The sequence below is a fragment of the Pongo pygmaeus genome, chromosome 16 (assembly GCF_028885625.2).
Source record: "Pongo pygmaeus isolate AG05252 chromosome 16, NHGRI_mPonPyg2-v2.0_pri, whole genome shotgun sequence".
Taxonomy (NCBI): Eukaryota; Metazoa; Chordata; class Mammalia; order Primates; family Hominidae; genus Pongo; species Pongo pygmaeus.
Window position 1 is genome coordinate 89,563,449 of NC_072389.2, and position 23,697 is coordinate 89,587,145.

The window sequence follows — 23,697 nt, forward strand, 5'->3', positions numbered from 1 at the left end:
AATACAGCCTTTTCCATTGTGTGTGTGTTTTAGTTTTTAATTTTTTAAATTTCAAGCTTAGGCAGTGGTTCAGTGCAAGGACTGAAAACAAGCGCTAGAAGGGAAGGTGGGTAAGCACGAGGGGTTTCAAATACAGGGATGGAAGCAGTAGAAGGAAATGTCTCTTAGGCCCGGAGCACGGAACCAAGGGTCAATTAGAAGGGAAAGGGACCTGCGGACCTGGGGAGAGGTCACTGGGGTTCTAAGCCTTCCACCTCTGCTTCCGGAATTTCCACGGGTTTCGCGGCCATCTGGAGCGGCGACTTGGCCACGCTTGGGGCACAGGGCTGTGGGAAGTCATGTCATCCCCTCCCCACGTGTTCCCTTGGCCATACTTTCCTGCCCCTCCACTTCCAGGCAAAACACTCCTCGGGACAGGCCTTGGGACACGTCCTAGATACACAATGGGGGCGCTGGACTTGGTGATGAGGGGCCTGCAGGAAGAAAGAGGCAGCCGTGAGAGCCGCCTGCAGATCCACGATGCATCTTAAAATTACAAATTCTCAGGCCCTACCCCAGACCTACTGAGTCAGAATACCCAGGGCATTGAACCAGGGGGTGGGTGCCCGTAGGCCCGGCAGCACCCAGCCTGCAGAAGCTCCACCTCCGGGAGCGCTGAGCTAGGACCAGCTCCCCACGCCCCTGCCCTGGGGCCGCCGGGAGTCCAGTCCTGTTACAACTCCCGCGGCCGCGCACAGCAGCAACCCCGGCGTGCGGGGGCGCGCGCGGTCAGGGAGGGGCCTGCGGAGGCGCGAGGCCCCCGGAAGCGCCTTTCCCGGAAGGCAGGGAGGCGGCGCCGGCCTCCGGAGGCGGCCTGGGCGATGGCGGCGGCGTTTTGTCCATAGCCTGGGCAACCGCGCAGCTGGAGGATGGCCTCGCTCGGGCCTGCCGCAGCTGGGGAGCAGGCGTCGGGGACTGAGGCGGAGCCGGGCCCCGCGGGGCCGCCGCCGCCGCCCTCACCGTCCTCTCTGGGGCCCCTGCTCCCCCTGCAGCGGGAACCTCTATACAACTGGCAGGCGACCAAGGCGTCGCTGAAGGAGCGCTTCGCCTTCCTCTTCAACTCGGAGCTGCTGAGCGATGTGCGCTTCGTACTGGGCAAGGGTCGCGGCGCCGCCGCCGCGGGGGGTCCGCAGCGCATCCCCGCCCACCGCTTCGTGCTGGCTGCCGGCAGCGCCGTCTTTGACGCCATGTTCAACGGCGGCATGGCCACCACGTCGGCCGAGATCGAGCTGCCGGACGTGGAGCCCGCCGCCTTCCTGGCGCTGCTGAGGTGAGCGGCAGCGCGGGCCGGGCCGGGCCGGGCTGGGAGATCCCCGGGTTCCGGCCTGCCCAGACTCCCGAATGACCTTGGGCGGGGCTCTTCTGACCCGCCCGGGGCCTCAGTTTCCTCCCGAGCCGTTGATGCCCCAGAGGGTCGAAATCGAAATCTGTGAGCCAGGACGGCTCAGTAGCCAACGTTCGTGTCTTCATCCGGCAAGCGTGCGCTTTACAGTTGAAAGGCGTTTCGCGTTCCAATTGTGGATTGTCGCTCAGACTTCAGAATTAGACAAGTGGCAAGGATAGAGGAGCAGATCGGGTTGTCCTCATTTACCATTTGCGAAGTTTTGTTTTTGTTTGGGGGAAGAGAGTAGTTGAAAAATCTTGCAGGACTGATGTTTTGGGATTATTGTCACCCCCCTTCCCCCGCTTTTTTTGAGACAGGGTCTTGTTCTGTCGCCCAGGCTGGAGTGCTGTAGCGCGATCATGGCTCACTGCAGCCTCGACCTCTCCGGGCTCAGGTGATCCTCCGACCTCAGCCTCCCGAGTAGTTGGGACTACAGGCACGCGCCACCACGCCCGGCTAATTTTTTTATTTTTTTATTTTTGGTAGAGAGAGGGTTTCACTATGTTGCCCAGGCTGGTCTCCGACTCCTGGGATCAAGCGATCCGCCCACCTCGGCCTCCCAAAGTGCTGGGATTACAGGCGTGAACCACCGCGCCTGGCCACTTTTTTGTTTTTGCTTTTTCATTAACGTATTAGTTGTCAAGACCCAGGAAAGTAAATACCAAAACAGATAAGTGAGGCTTTACCTGCTTTGTGTTTCTACACACAAGGTCACATTTGCTTATAAATGAATCCCTCCCTTGATGTTAGAATTTGCTTGTTGGTTATTTGAGGATAGTAGATTGACATCTAATGGAAAGATGTGATTGTTTGGCATTACTAGCTTTTAATCACAGCTATCCTGTTAGGGAGGCGTAAGAATTGTTTACCCCAATTTCACAAATGGGACTGAGGCCCAGAAGAGTCAAGTATCTTGCCCAAGGTAACAAACAGCTAAGTCACACCGAAGACCATGTCTGTTTCATTATACTAAGATGGTTTTAAATAGCTGCCAAAGTAGAACGTGTTGTTATTAAAGTGGCAGAGTCTTGGGTAGTACTGAAGCAAAAACAGGCAGGTCAGTGGGACAGATTTAGATACAGAGGCTCACAGTTGAATCAGAAATATCAACAAGAAAATGAATGTAAAGTTCACACAACTAGAAACAAATACTAAGATTCCATTAACAAATGGATAAAGGACAGGATAGATAACTTAGAGAAAGAAAAAATACAACTAATTAACGAATGTTTTACCTGGCTGGTAATTAGGAAGTGCAAATTAAAAGTGCAAATTAAAGCCTCCTTCCATTAATCCCACCAAAAAATTTAAAGGTAACATCTGAACAGCATTTTCTGACAAAGATGGTGGTAAAAACCCTTTTGGAAAACAGTTTGGTGCTATAGATTTTCTTTCCACACGTAAGAAGCATTCAAGTATTGCAAATTGCATACAAAAATATTTACAGCTTTATTTATAGTAGTGAGGAAGTAGTCAGCTGTAGGGAATGGTTAAACAGTGGTAGGTTCACTTGATGTAATATAATGCAGTCACTAAATATGATGGATAGCACTTGAAACTGCACCATGATTACAACGTGAAAAGACATGGAACAAACATATACCTAGAGATCAGGATAAAAGGAAACATACCAAAATGCTAAGCAAAGTCACCTGGAGTAGTAAGATGAAAGTACCCTTTTTTCTTCTTTACTCTTTGTTTCTGATATTTTCTGTAATTTAGTTAAATTACATTTATAAAGGAGGGGGGACCTCAAAAGCTAAAATCCAGGTCATTTTAGTTTAAAGTTCACCAGGAGGATTGGGTATAGTTCATTTGGATTTTCTAGACTAGAAGTTTTCAAAATGCTCTGTGGGCCGTCTGCATTATACTCTTCTGGGGTGCTTATGAAATGTGTAGATCTCGTCCTCATTATATGCCGCAATGTTTGGAGGTGAGACCTTGGTAGCATTTTTAACACTCTCCCTAATTTGAGAACCACAAATCTAAAACTATTCTGGGGCAATTTTTTACTTTGAAAAAATATTGAGATTACTAGGATAAGAATGTAGAGGAAAAATGCATATTTTAATATTTTCACTGAAGCTGCTAATTAGTGCTTTCCTATCAATAGAAAGTAAGTTAATTTTAGAGTGTTTGAAATGTAGGACGGTGCAATTTTTTTTTTTCACGTTGTAAAACATTTTTTACATTTTTAAACTTTTTTTTCATTTTTACATTTTCAGTGTGTTTTATTTTCCTGGCATTGTATTTATCCTTCAGGTTCTGGTCATTGTTCTATTTTGAAATTGATATCTGGACTGATTTCTAAATTTAATATTGGCTGACTGTGTAACGTAGATGTTGTTTTTAGCTAATACGTGACAAAAAGATGCCTGATAGTACTTGCTAAGTTGAAAGAGCAGGTTAGTTTGGGCATACTTGTAAACATCTTGAATTAGTTAACATTACTTACAGGCTCATGAACTTAAGTTTGAAGCCCTTAAAGAAACTGTGCACTTCGAATTGCCTGACCTTTAAATGATGTTCTTCAGTTGTTTGTTTGACAAATACTACATGCCTCCCTTTTGGGGCGCTTGTGAAACAGCGACTGGCTGTTGTAGGTGTTTGGGATACAGCAATAAACAAGAAAAAGTCCTTGCCCTCATGAAGCACATAATCTAGTAAAGGGAAGCTAAAGATACAATGTCAAGTACTGATGAATGTTTTGAAGAAAAATAATCAAGTTATGAGAGAAGGAACATTCTCAGCAAGGGAACACATTGTTTTCGGCACTAAGGATCTCCTATTGGAGGAACACAAGAGTGAACCAGTGTGCCTTGAGCACAGTAGAGGGAAGTGGTAGAAAATGAAGTAAAAAAGATAGGCCCGGCAGGATGGTGCAGGGCTTTAGAGACTGAGCGAAGACTTTTTCAGCTAGTATTTGATGGAAAGCCTTTGGAGAGTTTTGAATGGGATTGGGGAGGTGGAGGTGGTGGCAAGAGGCTGTGATCTGATTTACATTTTAAAAAAACAAACTCTTTCTGGCAGTGGTTGGAGTAAAATAGGCAGCAAGGTGATAGATGAAGAGGCTTTTGCAGTAGTCCAGTCAAGAGGCGATGGTGAATTGTACCTTGTACCAGGGAGGTAGCAAAGGACATGATGAGACATGGTCAAATTCTGGATATATTTTTGAAGGTACAACCAAGAGGACTTCCAAGACATCCAAGTACGGTCATAGAGTAGACAGAAATATGAATTTGGAGGTTAGGGAACAGCTTGCTGAACATAAATTTGAAAGTTAAGAGTGAATGATATTTAAATTGAGAGATAAGTGAGATTACCCAGGAAGACATGTAGATTGTGAAGAGAGGTACAAGGATGAGCTCTGGAATCTTCAAATATGTAGAGATGTAGCAGAGAAAAAGCATAAAATGAAACTGAGAAGCAGCTGTCAGTGGAATTAGAAGAGAAAGAAGAAGCATTGTATTCTGAAAGTCAAGTCAAAACATTTCAAGAAAGAAGAAGTGGGAAATGTCGACTATGGAAAGTGGAAAGTGCTCAGTTATGCTCAATGCTATTGAGAGTCAGGTAAAATGAAGACTTTGAGTTGATTTTTAATCTTGACAAGGTGGAAGCTATTGATAACCCTGCCAAGAGTGATTTCAGCTGATTAGAGTAGGTTAGGGAGAAAATGGGAAGTGAGGAGCTGCAGACAGCTAGTATAAACAGTCCTCTCAGGAGTTTTGTTGCAAAGGGGAACAGAGAATGATGTGATGGCTGGAAGGGGCACGAGGTAAGTGTTCTTCAGTATTCTGTCCTCAGCTCTCATCCTTTCTCCCATCAACCAAAGTGAGATCTTTAAGCACTTACTCCCCCACATGTGTTTCCAAAGCTCTACTTAGCTCCAGACCCTCATTTCCAACTGGACCATCACGAAGGAATGTTTTATACCCATGCAGATAGACATGTTATTAATAAAAATATCTGACATTTAATGAATACTTACTGTGTGCTATAGATTGTTCCTAAGCCCCTTTGTGATCTCACTTAAATTTCAGGAAAATCCTTTGAGACAGGCATACTTCTTATCCCCCTGCAATAGCTTTTGCCATATTAATGCTATAAATAAAGCAACCCCCAAAAAGCAATAATTTATTCTTGCTTATGATTCTGTAGGTCAGCTAGGAAATGACTTCATGGGCTTAGCTCCAAATTGTAGTTTCGTTTCACTCCGTTCTACACATTTCTTGTCCATTTTAGACCATTCCTGAAAATTTTACCTGCCTCTCCATTTTTTTCTGCATTGCTTCAACCAAACTGCTGCGTTTAGACTTAACTCTCTCCATTCATCCTGTTAACAGTGATCTCTCCAATATTGGTATATTGTCATATAATTCCCCTGAATATTTTAATGACTTCTTTTTACCTACAGGATGAATTTAAACACTTTAGCAGGTACATGAAACCTTTGTGATTTGATCTCTCTTTCTTCCTCTCCTCTCCATCCACTCAGTGTTTCAACCCTAATTACTGATGGCCTTTTTCTTGTTTTAGTGCCTGCTTCTAAGGCCTCCTTACCTTTATACTCCTCAGTCTTTCTGCCAGGGCTCCACAATTAATTACTACTCTTCAGATAATCTTCAGGCTTTACCTCCTGTATAAAAATTCTACCCACAGGCAAAATTGCACACTGGCTCATCTAATCTCTCACAGCATGTTTTGGTTATCTGTTGCTGTAGAACAAATCACTGGAATACCTAGTGACTTAACTGTTTTATTATCTTTTACAGTTGTGTGGGTTGACTGGAATCACCTAGGTGGTTTGTCATCTATGTAGCTGTAGTCAGATAGCAGGTGGGGTTGGACTCATCTGGAGGTTTAACTCAGAGTCTGGGATGGCTGAGCCTTAAGTCTCAGGTCCTCTTCAAGAGGCTGCTTCAGCTGGTCTCTCCAGCAGGGTAGCTTGACTTCGTGGCTCATGACTCCGAGGAACACAAAAGCAGGAGCTGCCAGGCATCCTTAAGGTGTAGGTCTCAGACTGGTGCAATGTCACTCTGCCACAATCTGTTGGTTCAAGGGGCTCACACAGGGGCAACCCAGATTCATCATGGGACAGATCTATGTAAGGGCATGAACACGAGAAAGCATGATTTCTTGGGGCCATCAATAGAGATTAGTTATTAGATATGAGTGCCTAATATATACTTCCGTTATTAGGACATTACTTTTTAATCATTTCAGTACCAGACTGTAGTTGTGTGCCGCATAATGGCATTTTGGTGAACAGTGGACTGCAAATAAGATGGTGGACCCATAAGATTATAATACGGTATTTTTACTGTGCATTTTCTATGTTTAGATACACAATGCTCACCATTGTTTTAAAGTTGCCTACGGTATTCAGTACAGTAACATCCTGTACTGGTTTGTAGCCCAGAAGCAATAGTCTATACCACGTAGCTTAGGTGCGTAGTAGGCTATACCATTGAGGTTTATGTGAGTACACTCTTATGATGTTTGCATGATGATGAAATTGTTGAACAGTGCCTTTCTTAGAATGTATCCCCATCATTAAGTAATGCGTGACTGACTGTGTAAGCTTTTCATGGGCAAAGCTATCTTACCCATATTTTTATCTCTAGGACTATTACAATTCCTGCTGTATAGTCCCTCAATAAACGTTTTTGAGTAAAATGAACAGATAAGTAGTGATACAAAGTTTCTTACACATATCTTGTGATCATTCTTATATAAAATCAAGTTTTCACTTTAGGCTTTTAAAATTCATTTTATTTTATTTTATTTTATTTTTTGAAATAGAGTCTCACTCTGTTGCCCAGGCTGGAGTACAGTGGCGCAGTCTTGGCTTACCCAACCTCCGCCTGCTGGGTTCAAGCGATTCTCCTGGCTTAGCCTCCCGAATAGCTGGGATTACAGGTGTGTGCCACCACGCCTGGCTAATTTTTGTATTTTTAGTAGAGATGGGGTTTTACCATATTGGCCAGGCTGGTCTCAAACTCCTGACCCCAGGTGATCCACCTGCCTTGGCCTCCCAAAGTGCTGGGATTACAGGTGTGAGCTACCGTGCCTGGCTTTAAATTTTTAGTTAGATTAAATATAACCTAAGTTTTTTTTTTTTGAAAATTATTAATTTGGGGGGAAAAATAGGACTAATTTGAGGACATGTAATAATTTTTCTATGCTCTCGTCCTTAGAGGTTGTATATGAGAGCTTAAATGGTCACTTTAAAATACGAAGAATTGTGGTAATGTCGTGTTTAATCTTTATATTTTAAAAACCTTGGCTTAGTTTTTTTTTAATATTATAAAAACTCTAATAATTAAATATAATGTAAAGGAAATGTATACATATGAACCAAGAGGATTCTTGGATTTTTAAGTAACTTTTTTTTTTTTATTAGAAATGAAAATATTTTCCCTTTTGACGTTACATAGAAACCTATACTGAATTGTCTAGTCAATTAACATGTATTTATTGAGACTTAAACACGTGCCCACAATGTGCCTGGTACTGTATAAGAAATAAATTAAAAATATAAGATACACAGAGATCTTTTTCTTACTGTTTGTTGTCCAGTATTTATTTTTAATTTGCAGTGCACCCAAAAGAACTTAAAATGTCTTATAAGAAACACAAGGGTAAGAAATAAACTAGAGTCAAGAGTGAAGCTAATAGAAAAATGTATGCTGTCAAGCTGGGTACAGTGGCTCAGGCCTATAATCCCAGCACTTGGGGAGGCCGAGGCGGGAGGATTGCTTGAGGCCAGGAGTTTGAAACTAGCCTGGGAAATATAGCAAGACCTGTCTCTACAAAAACATAAAGCATAAAAAAAAATTAGCTGAGCCTAGTGGCATGTGCCTGTAGTGTTAGTTACTCTGGAGGCTGAAGCAGGAGATTCACCTGAGCCCAGAAATTCGAGGATACAGTGAGCTATGATCGTGCCACCACTCTCCACCCGGAGTGACAATGAGACCCTGTCTCAAAAACAAAATGTATGTTATAAGTAAGCTATAAACTTTGCTTTTTTTTTTTTATTGTTGTTGTTGTTGTTTTTGAGACGGAGTCTTGCTCTGTCACCCAGGCTGGAGTACAATGGCGTGATCTTAGCTCACTGCAACCACTGCCACCCGGGTTCAAGTGATTCTCCTGCCTCAGCCTCCTGAGTAGCTGGGATTACAGGCACCCGCCACTATGCCGGCTAATTTTTGTATTTTTAGTAGAGACAGGGTTTCACCAGGTTAGGCAGGCTGATCTTGAACTCCTGACCTCAGGTGATCCACCTGCCTTCGCCTCCCAAAGTGCTGGGATTACAGGCGTGAACCACCACGCCCAGCCAACTTTGTTTTAATTATCTGAGCAGCTAATGCAAAAAGAGAAACCTGGGTGGATGTAATTATTTATAGATTAAAAATAAGGCAACTGCTTAGGAGATGCACAAATCTGATAATTAGATGAGTTTTTAGAAAAATCCTGATGAGATCCCCTCATACAGAAGACATTGCTGTAATGAAGTGTCTTCAATCTGTGTCTTCAGATACATACTTGTTTTAAAACATGTTCCTTGGTAGAAAGCGAAAGTATATTACTGAAGTATAATTTGATAAAAGCAATTTGAATGGGAGATCTCACACAAAATAATCTACAAACATGATTCTCTCTTGTTCCTGGAGTGTACTTCCCACCATCCTTTTAATCTTTAGATCTAATCTCAAGCAGAAATTTCTCTACAAACCTTTTCCACATCTTCCTAAGTCAAAGCCCGCATTTATAGATTCTCATAGAACCATGTATAGGTTTGTGGCATTTGTCCTCTTAAGTGTGAATCTACTCAAGGGCAAATGGTGATAAAGGCCTCACATTGCTGCTCTGTTTTACAACTCTAGTAATTTTTACCTGACAAAAATACATAAAGGCAGGCATGTAAAGACTTCTAGACTGCTACCTTGTCCTTCAAACAAAAATTTCTTTTTTTTTTAATTAAAAATAATTTTTTTTAAGTCTCACTTTGTTGGCCAGGCTAGAGTGCAGTGGTGCGATCTCTGCTCCCTGCAACCTCCTCCTCCCAGATTCAAGTGAGTCTCCTGCCTCAACCTCCCAGATAGCTGGGATGACAGGCATGAGCCACCGCGCCCGGCCTAAAACAAAAATTTCATAGTTTTCTAGTTTAAGAAGGGAATTGAGCATGCTGTTAGCATTCTCTCTCTCTCTCAATTAAAATGACTATTAAGAAATTTTTAAAAAATGGTAAGTCCATTACAATGAAGAGAAAAAGGTTGGAAGGGCCAACAGAGTAGAAAGGGACAGAGAAGTTGGAAGCTGGTTGATGGATGAACTAGAGTAGATGAATCTGGAGCCCAGAATCCAGAGCTTTCAAAGCTGCAGCGGAGCTGGAGCGCCTTTCCTGGCAGAACCCCAACAAAGTTCTTGGCTAGGAGTTGGAAGTAAGGAGGGTGGAAATGAGAAGGTAGTGCTAAAACATGGAAATTAATTTAAAGCCTGTGTATAGACCATCCCCTTAGCCAGCTGTCCATGACAATGGACAGGCTTTTTGAGATAAGTTGAACAAACTGCCTGAGAAGAACTGGGACTGCTGGGTATGGCTTTGGGACCCCAGAGTTAAGCTCTCTTCCAATGGCTTTGAGGGGTCCCTGCCCTAGGGCTGGCTTCCCACTCTAATGCCAGGTGCCAGTCAGCAAGCCTCCCACATACACAGAGCTCCCAGTCAACCTTTCTGTTTTGGAGATAGTATTATCTTGAAAACAGACCAGCTGCTTAGAATAGTGAAGTTGGAGACGGAGTTTAATCATCTAACATACAAGGAAAAGCAGAACGTGAATGACAGAGACCAAGAGAAACACAACAGCGGATCCTCAAGGAGACAGACGAAAACTTTTAAAACTTTGGTTAATGTCATCTTGGAGACATCAGAAAGTTTTTGCGTTCATAAAACCAGCACATGGTGCTCTGGAGAAAAAAGGAACGATCAAGAAAGAAGCAAGCATTCTTAGAAATTTAAACGTGATTGCTGTGGAGAAAAATAGGGAGGCACCAGAAGATAATGGCAAGGAAATCTTCTAAAATGCAGAGGGAAATAATGATAAAAAATATGAGACAACATACAGATAAATAGCTAATATTTACTGAGGCAATTTTTTTGTCAGGCATTATTCAAAATGCTTTGTGTTTTAATTTATGTTAATCCTCACAACCACATTATGAAGTAGGTGCTCTTATTCTCATCTTTTTAGAGAGGCAGGCACTGATAATAAGTCACATGGCTAGCAAGTGACAAAACAAGCTCAAATTCAAGCAGTCTATTTCCTCTTGGCCTTACTGTATGGCACTGAAAACAGTCAGAAGCCCTGAAATGGTGTGTTATGGTAAACAGCTCTCCTGTTTCCTCAGCCTTGGTTTTCTTATTAAAATGCAGGGAATAGCACCTTCCTTCTATGTGAGAGGATTAAATGAATTGGCATTTGTCATACGGCAGACACTCAACAAATGGTAGCTTTCTTTCTGGTTTTATTCATTCCCCTCTCTTCGGCCATGAGGGACTGTGCCTTACTTAGCTTTTAATTCCCTGTATTCATCACAGAGTTTGCTACATAATGTCAAGTGAGCATTATGAGGGTGATACAGTTGACTGAGGAGTCTCTAAAAGGAGTGTTCAGGGGAAAAAAGCATGTAAGAACAATGTGATCCTGAAACACAACACCCTTGCCTTTGAAAATGAGATATGGGGGAGTATACCTCCACTTGAGATAGTTGTAAAGATAACTGATCAGAGGAGTGCCAGGATTTGGTTAGGGTGGGGAGTGAAGGGGACGTAACAGGCTAGCGTTTTCATTGTGCATTGTGATTATGGCCATAGGAATAAAATGAGGAAATTGAAAGGTAGAGGGTAGGGACATGAAATAGAACTTAACTTTCATCACTCACCTCAGTGTAATAAGAGTATTCTGAAAGAAGACAATGGGTTTTCTTAAACCTGTATTTTACAACTTGGGTCCTGGAAATACAAATATAGTAAGTGTTCTGGGAGCTCATATCTAAAGCTACTTGGGTCTGAGTCTTCCAGGCAAATGATCTGAAAAAAAATTTTTTTTCTAAAGTGTTCTTATGTCTTTTAAGTATCACCAAAATGAAATAATGGTTCTTGCCGGGTGCGGTGGCTCACGGCTATCATCCCAGCACTTTGGGATGCCAAGGTGGTCCCAAGGTCAGGAGTTCAAGACCAGCCTAGCCAACATGGTGAAACCCCATCTCTACTAAAAATACAAAAATTAGCCGGGCATGGTGGCATACTCCTGTAATTCCAGCTACTCAGGAGGCTGAGGCAGGAGAATCTCTTGTACCCAGGAGGTGGAGGTTGCAGTGAGCAGAGATCACACCAGTGGACTCTAGCCTGGGTGACAAAACAAGACTCTGTCTCAAAAAAGAAAAAAAAAAAAGGCCAGGCACGGTGGCTCACACCTATAATCCTACCACTTTGGGAGGCCAAGGCTGGTGGATCACCTGAGGTCAGGAGTTGGAGACCAGCATGTCCAACATAATGAAGCCCCGTCTCTACTAAAAATACAAAAAATTAGCCAGGTGTGGTGGCGGGTGCCACTCAGGAGGCTAAGGTAGGAGAATTGTTTGAACCTGGGAGATGGAAGTTGCAGTGAGCCGAGATCGCGCCATTACACTCCAGCCTGGGCAACAAGAGTGAAACTCCCGTCTCGAAAAAAAAAAAAGAAATAATAGTTCTTTTTTTTTTTTTTTTTTGAGAAGAAGTCTCACTCTGTTGCCAGACTGGAGTGCAGTGGCGCAATCTCAGCTCACTACAATCTCTGCCTCCCAGGTTCAAGCTATTCTCCTGCCTCAGTCTCCCGAGCAGCTGGGATTACAGGTGTGCACCACCACACCTGGCTAATTTTTGTATTTTTAGTAGAGATGGCGTTTCACATGTTGGCCAGGATGATCTCGATCTCCTGACCTCGTGATCCGCCCACCTTGGCCTCCTAAAGTGCTGGGATTACAGGTGTGAGCCACCACGCCTGGCCAAAATAATGGTTCTTAATGCCATACTTCTCCAGGAGCTTCAGCTATCTTAAGTGTAGCTGAGAACTGGGCAATAAGCACAAGAGTCTCTGAGGAGCCACAAAAAGGGGCCTAAAGATGATATGCACAAGTTCAAGTATAGTTTAACAAGAACCACCCAGGTCTTCACTGAGAATCTTAGCTTTTTCTCATTTCTTTTTTTTTTATTATTTTATTTTATTTATTTATTTTTGAGATGGAGTCTAGCTCTGTTGCACATGCCACCATGCAGTGGCACGATCTTGACTCACAGCAACCTGTGCCTCCCAGGTTCAAACGATTCTCCTGCCTCAGCCTCCCGAGTAGCTGGGATTACAGGCATACACCACCACGCCCGGCTAATTTTTGTATTTTTAGTAGACTGGGTTTCGCCTTGTTGACCAGGCTGGTCTCGAACTCCTGACCTCATGTGATCCGCCTCAGCCTCCCAAAGTGTTGAGATTACAGGCGTGAGCCACCGTGCTCGGCCTGTTTTTTTAAATTTTATTTTAAGTTCCGGGGTACATGTGCAGGATGTGCAGGTTTGTTACATAGGTAAACATGTGGCAATGTGGTTTGCTGCATCTATCAACCTGTCACCTGGGCATTAAGCCCAGCATGCATTAGCTATTTATCCTGATGCTCACCCTCCCCCATCTTTCTCAGTTCTATAAAGCTGATTTATCTCTTGACCTACCAGTTAGAAGCAGTGAACTAGGAGGAAGGCAACATTGGGCTGCTAGGTAATATTTTTAGAGAAAAATTGGACCTAAATACTACAAAATATGTAGCAAGATGGAGTCATTTAATATATTATTAAGTTGCTTTATTCCTCCCAAGCCCCAGTACTCTAATCTGTGGTCATTATGCTAATTCCGGGATAACAATGAAAGGTTAAAAGATGCCCAGAATAAGAAGGTACTATTATCAAGAAATCAATGAATATTTTAACATTTAGAGATGCGACTTTAGCCAACTGCAGATTTACTTAAGTGGACATCTTTTGATGAGGGAAAGATAAGTAAACCACTGTTGTCCTAAGGAGCAGTGGGGTGCTAGAAAGAACTCTGAGGATGGTTTGGAGACATAGATTTGTCTCATGATTAAGTAATAATATTAATAATCCTCAGGATTAAGTAAGAATAAAATGAGATGATGTATGTGCAAATGCCCTGTAGATTGCAAAGGCTGATGCAGATTTATTTTTATTTCAATAGTTTTTTAGGAACAGGTGGTTTTTGATTACATGGATAAGCGCTTTAGTGGCGATTTCTGAAATTTTGGTGCACTTGTCACCTGAGCAGTGTATGTACACTGTACCCAGTATGTAGTCTTTTATCCCTCACTCCCCTCCCACCCTTTCCCCCGTGAGTCCCCAGAGTCCATTATATCATTCTTATGCCTCTGTGTCGTGATACAGATTTCAGATTATTTTTCAGTTTGCTCATTATGTTTTAAAATATTCTCCCAGCACTTTGGGAGGCTGAGGTGGGAGGATGGCTTGAGCCTAGGAGTTCAAGACCAGTCTGGGCAATATGGTGAAACCTGTCTCTACAAAAAATAAAAAATTAGCCAGGTGTGATAGTGCAAACTTGTAGTGCCAGCTACTTAGGGAGCTGAGGTGGGAGGATGGCTTGAGCCAGAGAGGTTGAAGCTGCAGTGAGCCATGCACTCCAGCCTGGAATCGATCAAGACCCTGTTGATGGATGGATGGATGGATGGATGAATAGATGAAAATATAAGATAAAAATATAAGTAAATACTCCTCAGAAATTTAACTCTGATGGATTGCTTATCTAAAACATTACTGACCATCTCTGCAAATGTGCCAATTGCTTTCCAGATTTCTATATTCAGATGAAGTTCAAATTGGTCCAGAAACAGTTATGACCACTCTTTATACTGCCAAGAAATATGCAGTCCCAGCCTTGGAAGCACACTGTGTAGAATTTCTCACCAAACATCTTAGGGCAGATAATGCCTTTATGTTACTTACTCAGGTAAGTAAATGTAGCTAAGGTATGTATCATTGTAGTTTTAAAATTGAGTAAACTATATATGGGCATTTAATATTTCCTGGAGAATTCTAGATTATAATTTTAAAGTATATATAATTATTTTTATAATACAAATCAGGGAAACATGTCGGATCTCTAAGATTTTAGAATTGAAAAGTGTGTTAGAGGCCATGGATCGTGGTTCACGCCTGTAATTCCAAGACTCTGGAATGCTAAAGCAGGTAGATCACTTGAGGTTAGGAGTTCAAGACCAGCCTGGCCAGCATGACCCCGTCTCTACTAAAAATACAAAAATTAGCCAGCTGTGGTGGCGCGGGCTTGTAATCTCAGCTACCCAAGAGGCTGAGGCAGAAGAATCGATTGAATCGGGGTGGCGGGGCAGACACCCTGGGAGACAGAGCGAGACTCCATCTCAAAAAAAAGCATGTTAGAGTTAATACGGTGCTGAATCATATAGGTGAAGAAGCTAAAGCCTTATATATATGTGGGGTGTTGTGACTCAACGTTAGATAGCTATTTAGGATTGGAGTTGAGACTGAGATCCAGTATTGTTTCTACTTATGATTGAGAGTATGATAGCATGAAATTTTATATCTTCGTTCTCAAATTTTGCTGGATCTGGAATAAAGATGGAATATTTCAAGTCCTGAAAAGTTCTAAGATTAACGATCTTTGGACCTCTAATCTGGAAACTTGCTGATCTACTCCTGGAGGAGTTAAAGTTTTAGGTTTATGTGAAATATTCTTTTTCTGACATTTTTAAGTTTTCACTAAGTATAGGATCCATATAGAAAACTACATAGATTGTGGCTGGGCAAGGTGGCTCAAGCCTGTAATCCCAGCACTTTGGGAGGCCAGGTGGGCAGATCACTTGAGGCCAATAGTTAGAGACCAGCCTGGCCAGCAAGGCAAAACCCAGTTTCTACTGAAAATACAAAAATTAGCCGAGCATGGTGGCGCATGCCTGTAACCCCAGCTACTTGGGAGGCTGAGGCAGGAGTATAGTTTGAACTTTGGAGGTGGAGGTTGCAGTGAGCCGAGATTGCGCCATCGCAGTCCAGCTTGGGTGACGGAGGGAAACGCTGTCTCAAAAAAAGAAAAAAGAAAAGTACACATATTCTAAGTGTGTAATCTAATGAATTTTTACAAACCGAACACAACTGTGGAACCTTTAACCAGTCCTTAACATATAGTATTTAGCATTTGTTACATGTGTGTAATCTGAGCTTTATACTTTGTATATCAACAGTTTTTTTCTTTTTAGACAATGTTGTAATCCTATGTAAACATTGTTTTAAAAATTCTAAGGTGATAAAATATCCCATTTGACATTAGTACTGGAAATAATTATTGATGGCCCCTAACTCAACCCTCTCATTTTACAAACGGGAAAATTAAAACCTGGGGTAATTAACTGCCTTTCCAAACCCTCATAGGCTAGGTAGGGCCATGGCCTAGAGCTCTTGTTTTCTAGTTCAGTGTTCATTCTATCATTTAGAAAATGTTTGGTACCAGCCAGTCGTGGTGGCTCATGCCTGTAATCCCAGCACTTTGGGAGGCTGAGGCGGGCAGATCACGAGGCCAAGAGATCGAGACCATCCTGGCCAACATGGTGAAATCCCCTCTCTACTAAAAATACAAAAATTAGCTGGGCATGATGGCATGTGCCTGTAGTCCCAGCTACTCAGGAGGCTGAGGCAGGAGAATTGCTTGAACCCGGGAGGCAGAGCTTGCAGTGAGCATAGATCACACCACTGCACTCCAGCCTGGCGACAGAGCGCAACTCCGTCGCAAAAAAAAAAAAAAAGAAAGAAAATGTTTGGTACCATTTAAAAACATCTTCTGTCATGAAGTATTTGTAGTTACAGAAGAAAGAACATTCTGATGTCACCTCTTCTTGGACATAATTATAGAACTCCACGTATGCCAGACACCAAGCTATCCCCTTTACATATATTATGGCACTTACTCCTCACTATGATGCTGTGATGTAGTTTAATATTATTATCCCTTTTTTTCTTTTTTCCTTTTTTTTGAGGCAGATTCTCACTCTGTTGCCCAGCCTGGAGTGCGGTGGTGCAGTTCGGCTCACTGCAGCCTCCACCTCTTGGGTTCAAGCGATTCTCCTGCCTTAGCCACCCAAGTAGCTGGAATTACAGGTGCGCACCACCACGCCCGGCTAATTTTTTTATTTTGGTAGGAACGGGGTTTCACCATGTTGGCCAAGCTGGTCTCGAACTGCTGACCTCAAGTGATCCACCCGCCTTGGCCTCCCAAAGTGGTGGGATTACAGGCATGAGCCACCGTGCCTTGCCTATTATCTCCTTATCCCCTTTTTAAAGATGAAAAATGGAAGCTTACAGAAGTTAACGTCTTATTACACTAGACAGCAGTGGTAAAACTGAGGTCTCACCTAAAATCAATAGTTGTGAAGGTTTAGTGATACTGATAATAATAGCAGAATGTACTGGGAGATGATTGTATGCCAGGCACCTTTCTCAGCACTTTATGTACATTAATTCATTTAATCCTCACAATAACTTTATGAGGTGTAGGTTTTCAAAGTAAAGGTTTTCTTATTATCACCATTTTATGTAAGGAAATTGAGGCACAGAGAGGTGAAGTAACTTGACCAAAGTCATATAACTAATAAGTGATATCTCTATATTTTTTCCTCCTTTTTGAATTTGTCATTAAAATCTAATAAATAAGTTGATATTCATAAGATTCTTTATTGTCCAAGGAGTTTTAATGCATGTGGAGACGATCACTTAACTACTTTTATTTTAAAGGTGAGATATAAATTCAGAAACCAATAAACTAAACTTTGGCAATTAAAATGCAGATTCTGGTTCAGTAGGACTAGAATAGAGCCTCAGAGTACATTTCTAACAGGCATTCAGATGACACCAGTGTTTCTGGAGCACATTTTGGGTAGCAGGGGTTAACAGGTGTCACTATGAGAAAAAAACAACTTTTCAGTATCTTGTTGGTCTGAGATTCCGCTATTACATTTTTCACTGGTGGGTCATGTGAATTAGCCCATAAATTGTCATGTGAAACTTCTTGTTCCTGCCAAGTGAGTCATGTGAACTGAGCATGTTCATTTACTTAGGAGGGCCTTTGCCAGCTTCTCTCTAAAGCAAAGTCCCAGTATACTGTACCAGCATGATTTATAGAGGGAAAAACACTTTTTATGAAGTGTTATCAAAGATAATGCCAAAGTCAAAGTCAGTTTTGAGAAAATTTATTTTACCCTAAATAGCAGCAATAGATTCCATAGGAAATTTGATATTGCCTGTGTAAGGAATGACAGACATTTGCTACCCTGAATAAGATAATTTTTATAAAAAATTGTTTTTCCTAGAGTGAAAGATCAATTTTTATATGAACACCAACTAAAAATATAATTGAGTTGGCCAATTAAAATGTCTTTTGAGGCTGGGAGCGGTGGCTCACACCTCCCAGCACTTTGGGAGGCGACGGCAGGCAGATCACGGGATCAGGAGATCGAGACCATCCTGGCTAACACAGTGAAACCCCGTCTCTACTAAAAATACAAAAAAAAAAAAAAAAAAAATTAGCCGGGCGAGGTAGCGGGGCGCCTGTAGTCCCAGCTACTCGGGAGGCCGAGGCAGTAGAATGGCGTGAATCTGGGAGGTGGAGGTTGCAGTGAGCCGAGATCACGCCACTGCACTCCAGCCTGGGCGACAGAGCGAGACTCCATCTCAAAAAAAAAAAAAAAAAAAAAAAATCTGTTGATATTAGAATTTCACTTTATAAAAAATGTACTGTTTCATACTTTGAAAATGTATAACTGTGGTCCTAGACTAGATGCTGTAGTAGAAGGAAAACTGTTATTAAAAAATGTTGTTGGGGCAAGTGACAAAACTGAAATACAGCCAGTGGATTAGGTAAAGATACTGTATTGATGTTAAATTTATCAAAATTAATTACTATGATTATGTAAGAGAATATCTTTAATCTTAGGAAATTTAAGAGTAAAAGCCCTCCAAACCTGGTGGCTCACGCCAAAAATCCCAGCACTTTGGGAGGCCGAGGTGGGTGGATTGCTTGAGCCCAGAAGTTGGAGACCAGCCTGCGCAACATGGTGAAACCTTGTCTCTATTAAAAAATACAAAAGCCAAGCAAAGTGCTTGTAATCCCAGCACTTTGGGCAGGTGGATCGCTTGAGGTCAGGAGTTGGAGAGCAGCCTGGCCAACACAGCGAAACCCTGTCTCTATTAAAAATTCAAAGATTAGCGGGGTGTGGTGGCAGGTGCCTGTGGTCCCAGCTACTCAGGAGGCTGAGGCAGGTGAATCCCTTGAACCTGGGAGGTGGAGGTTGCAGTAAGCTGAGATTGTGCCACTGTACTCTAGCCTAGGTGACAGTGAGACCTTGTCACCAAAAAGGAGAGTAAAAGGCCATGATGTGTGCAACTTACTCTCAAATAGTTTAGTCTCTCCTCCCAGATAGATGTGTGTGTGTGTGTATATATATATATATGGAAAAAAATTAATAAATGAGGCAAAATGTTAAATAATATTTAGATAAATCTGGATAAAGGATATATGGGTTTTCATTGCACTATCTTTTCAACTTTTCTATAAATTTGAAATTCCAAAGTATTTTTGTGTCTGAACAAAAAAGATACAGTTAAAAAAAAATAAGGAAATTCCAAATGAAAAATAGTTTGAGGGAAAATTGCATGAGATAGATTTAATATTTGTTAATACAAATTTTTTATTTAGTGCTAAAATTTAAAATTTGACAAAGCAAATTATTGTAAACAGGCTCAGTGTATAATCTAGGAAGTGCATTTTCAAACATTCGAGTATTCTATACATATTTTATGTTATATGTAAATGTTTTAAATTTAAAAAATATATATATAATTTTTAAAATATACTTAAAAAAATTTAAAGCCAGTATGTTTAATGTTTTCTTTTCTCCCCCATAAAACACATGATAATTGTTTAGATATTTATCAGTTGTTCAGTAGTGTCTGAATTATTGAATACTTTAAAATGAATTTTACTGTAAAATTAAATGAAGAGTCATCATCATGCCAAATAATTAGTGTCATTTATGATATGGTTAATTAATTGGCAGTATTCTCAGAAGGCTTCTGCCCAAGCCAACATAAATACCTTTGGGCATTTAGTGTTTGCCCATCCTCTAAAATGTGAAGAGAACTGACCCCAGGCCAGAATGAAAGGTTGGTCATTGGCATGCCTATCATCATACCTCCTTTTTCAGTGTTTCAGCTTTTTAAAAATCTTGCTTGAGTTTGACTTGGACTCACCCCGCTTATAAACTGTTTTTTTTTTTTTTGTGGGGGAGGGTTATAACATATGTATTGATAAAGCACATATTGTAAGCTTGACTTCTAACATGTTAAAGCCAAAATTAGTTCTTCTGGAATTCTACAGTACATATTCTTGCTCATTATATATTCTGGCGTTTTTGTTCATTATTAGGTTTGTGTAGTTGTAGATTGTTCATTCTCATTGTTGTATAATATTCCGTCATGTGAATTTTATGTATTTGTTCTTGTGTTGTTAGACCTAATTTTGCTTAGGTTCCCAGAGCTCTCATGCTCTAAAATTCTAGTACCCTATTCTCTCCTCAAAATCAAAACAGGCAATGGAAGAGAAAATCTGATATTTGTACTGTTGTGCTTGACAATTGATATTATAGTTAGTGAAAAGACTATAAGATTTAAGTACTAGCTTTGCAACATACTTAACTAGATGATCTTAGGCAAGTCACTGTACCTCTCCAAACCTCTGAAAATGGGATAATAATGTAAGCCTTATCTAACATAAAGGGTCCATTAAAGATCAGAATAAGTAATGTATAAGAAAATAGGCTGTACACACACACACACACACACACACACACACAAGCACACAAAAATAAAAATAACAGGATTGGTATTGGTAATGTGAATTTGTTCTTAGCAGGGCATTTGTATTTTTAGCTTTTCATTTCTGATTGTAGAATGAAAAGTTTTAAGAATATGTAGACATTATCACATGTATTTTAAGTAGATATTTTTACATAATTAGCAATTACAACTATAATATTAACTTCAAATATGTACAGTCTGAAGGTAAAATAACTATGAAAGTTAAATAACTATCTCTTTATATGTTTAGGCTCGATTATTTGATGAACCTCAGCTTGCTAGTCTTTGTCTAGATACAATAGACAAAAGCACAATGGATGCAATAAGTGCAGAAGGGTTTACTGATATTGATATAGGTAAGTTCGCTATGAAGTAAATTGTTACATTTTAAGTACAGTTAATGCCTTACTTGTCAGCCTTGTTGGAGGAGGAGCTATTTTTAAATCAGTGGCTTTCCCAAATGATTGAAGTCTCTCTAAGAGTTTTGCTTTCTTTTGTTTTGGTGAAAATATTTCTAAAAGTCTTAACTACCTCATTGCCTGTTAAAAGATTTCAAATCAAATAAATATTCATTGAATGCCCACCATATGCATGGCATTATTCTAGGGTCCATAGGAAATATAAAAAGGAGTAAGAGGTGAGTTGTCTTGTTAAGGAAACGTCTAATTGGAGAATCAAAGAACAAATATTTGAAAATTAAGATTTAAAACGCTAATAGAAGAGAGGGCATTAATACCTGGGTGATGAAATAGTTGGTACAGCAAACCCTGATGACACAAGCTTACCTGTGTGACAAACCTGCACATGTACCCCTGAACTTAATAAAAATTAAAAAAAAAAAAAAACCGAGAGGACATATGGTAAAATGTGATTTCTGTCTTTTCTAAATGAGATATGTAGAAAATAATTACTATGCAAATCCAGAAAATGGAGCGATTACTTCAAATTGCAGTAGTGTTAGGAAAATTTTGACAGAGGAGGTTCTGATATGAGCCTTAAAGAATGGATAGCACAGTAGGTCCTTGAATAATGTCGTTTCATTATAATGTTGATAAGAAAAAAATGGACTCCTGGCGGGGGCCACGATCTATAGGGTTTACATGTTCTCCTGTATCTTCGTGGTTTTCTCCGGGCACTCTAGTTTCCTCTCACATCCCAAAGATGTGCATGTTAGGTTCTTTGGTGTGTCAAAATGGCCTCAGTCTGAATGAGAGTGTGTGTGAGTGTGCCCTGTGATGAAATGATGTACTGTGTGGGATTGGTTCCTGCCTATACCAAGCCACTAGGATAAGCTCCAGCCACCTGAGACTCTGAACTGGAGTAAGTGGATTGGAAAATGATTTATCAAGTAAAAATTTGTAAAGTATATGATTATCATACAAATGTTTGATGATAAATGACATAGTATGAAAGCGCTCGGCAAGTCCACTATGTTATTTGCTTTTGAACTGCGTTGTGTGGGAGGTGCTCCTCAAAATTTTCACTTTGTAAACGTTTATTCCTGGATTTAACCCACCACCAGTATGACCACTGTCACTCACTGATTCACCAAAAATTGGGTAAATGATTCTCTTTCTTGTCTTTACTAATCTTTCTTAAATGTATGTATAGCTCACATTTATTTCACTGTTTAATTTAGAAGTGCTTTGAGTCTTTATTTAGAAGCTTGGTGGTATTTTTGTGACCAGAAATATGCCATAGGAACTTAACTCTTGTTTGTATCAGTTAGCTCATGGTAAAATTGCTTTCGTTAGACATTGTTTCATTTGAAGTCACAGTTTCCAAGAACCCATACATTGAGGACTTAATGTGTTTGGATAGTGGAGAGGGGAGGGCATTAGCGGCAAGTGGAAACTCAGGAAGAAGTGTGTAAGAGGAAGGAGGTGCAAAGCAAGTTAAAGCCAGGTGATAGAGGACCATCTAATGATAGGCTAACGATGTACATTTTGTCTTGTAGGAGAGTAAAGAGATCTAATCCAGGCCCATGGCTTTAAATACTATCTTTATGACGATAACCCAAAATATGTATCTTCAGTCCCTGTCTTCTTCTGGGCTACAAACTCATATACCCAGCTGTCTACTTGACATTCTCATTTGGAGATTTATAGGCATTTGAAACAGAACAGCTAAAGGAGAACCATTGATTCCTCTCGCTGTCTGTTAGGTCGCTTCTGTTCCTTTCCAGCTGTTTTCAGTCTTCCTTAACAACACCACCATGAACCTGATTGCTTGGGCTAAAAACTCCAGTTATTCTTGATTATTCTTCCTCTGATACCCCACATGCGGTCTTATCAGCAGGTGCTCATGGCTCTACTTTGAATATGTATCCTGAATCTGACCACTACTTACCATATCCGTGGCTACCACCTAGTCTAAGCCACCATTCTCTTTCACCTGGATAATTGCAGTGGTCTCTTGTAGTCTCTCCTTTCATCCAGTCTTGCTCCCATACACTCCATTCTCTACATGGCAGACAGAATGATCTTTATAAATAAAAAATCAGCCCATATAACTTCCTTGCTTCCAGTGTCTTCCCACTGCCATTTGCATAAAATTTAAATTCCTTATAAAAGCTCACAGGAATACAAGGCCTGTGGAGTCAGGCCTTGTATTTGTCAGCCTGTGGTAAGAAATAGACCCAAAAGTGCAGACTGGCTCAAACACAGAAGAAGTTTATTTCACGCTCATATAACAGACCAAGGGAGTATTATAGTCAATAGGTAGTTCTTTCTTGTTGTTCTGTCATGCCCTAGAGCCTAGCTATTATCTATGTTTTGCTGGCAGATGGGAGAAAGTGTGGATAGGGAAAATACCCACAGATTAAAAGCCTTGACCCTGATATAGCACCTACATTTTGGCTGTTACTTTATTGGTCCCATTCAGTTGCAAGATCTCACCTAACTTTGGAGAAGCCAGGAGATGCAGACTAGTCACACCCCAGGAAGAAGAGAAAACATCTTTGGTAAATAGGTGGAAGTCACTACCTACATCTGACTTTGTCTCCTACCATTCTCCCCCTAATTCAAGTCCCATATGTGCTGGCCAGGATTATTTATATTCCATTCTTTTGTATTTGCTATTCCTTCTGATTAGGATCCTTCTCCCCCTGAATCTTTGCATCTCAGATTAAAGAAGACCTGAGACTTCAGACCTACTTAATTAGATACCGTGTTCCCCTAAGCAATCTCTATTCCATTACTCTTGCTCTGATTTATTTTCCTTGTAATACACATTGCTCTCTGAAAGTCTTATCTAGGTGTTTGTCTCTGTGTATAAATAT

The 23,697-nt window shown here is 41.0% G+C and overlaps 1 protein-coding gene and 1 long non-coding RNA gene across 3 annotated transcripts in view; one reads left to right on the forward strand and one right to left on the reverse strand.

The window, feature by feature from the left end:
• Nucleotides 1–727: 727 nt before the first annotated feature.
• BTBD1 (BTB domain containing 1) overlaps nucleotides 728–23,697 on the forward strand; it is a 53,694-nt gene continuing 30,724 nt past the window's right edge. The window contains exons 1-3 of one of the 2 annotated variants that reach the window (XM_054451750.2): nucleotides 728–1,309; nucleotides 14,331–14,487; nucleotides 20,668–20,773. In XM_054451750.2, the coding sequence (XP_054307725.1) occupies nucleotides 909–1,309; nucleotides 14,331–14,487; nucleotides 20,668–20,773 (664 nt within the window). In that variant the 5' untranslated portion in view covers nucleotides 728–908. The remainder of the gene's footprint in view (nucleotides 1,310–14,330; nucleotides 14,488–20,667; nucleotides 20,774–23,697) is intronic. The other variant, XM_054451749.2, reaches the window with a different exon arrangement.
• The window catches only part of LOC134738319 (uncharacterized), a 53,031-nt gene continuing 35,499 nt past the window's right edge, over nucleotides 6,166–23,697 (reverse strand). Inside the window, exon 3 of the long non-coding RNA XR_010123996.1 lies at nucleotides 6,166–6,523. This is a non-coding gene — a long non-coding RNA (uncharacterized LOC134738319). The remainder of the gene's footprint in view (nucleotides 6,524–23,697) is intronic.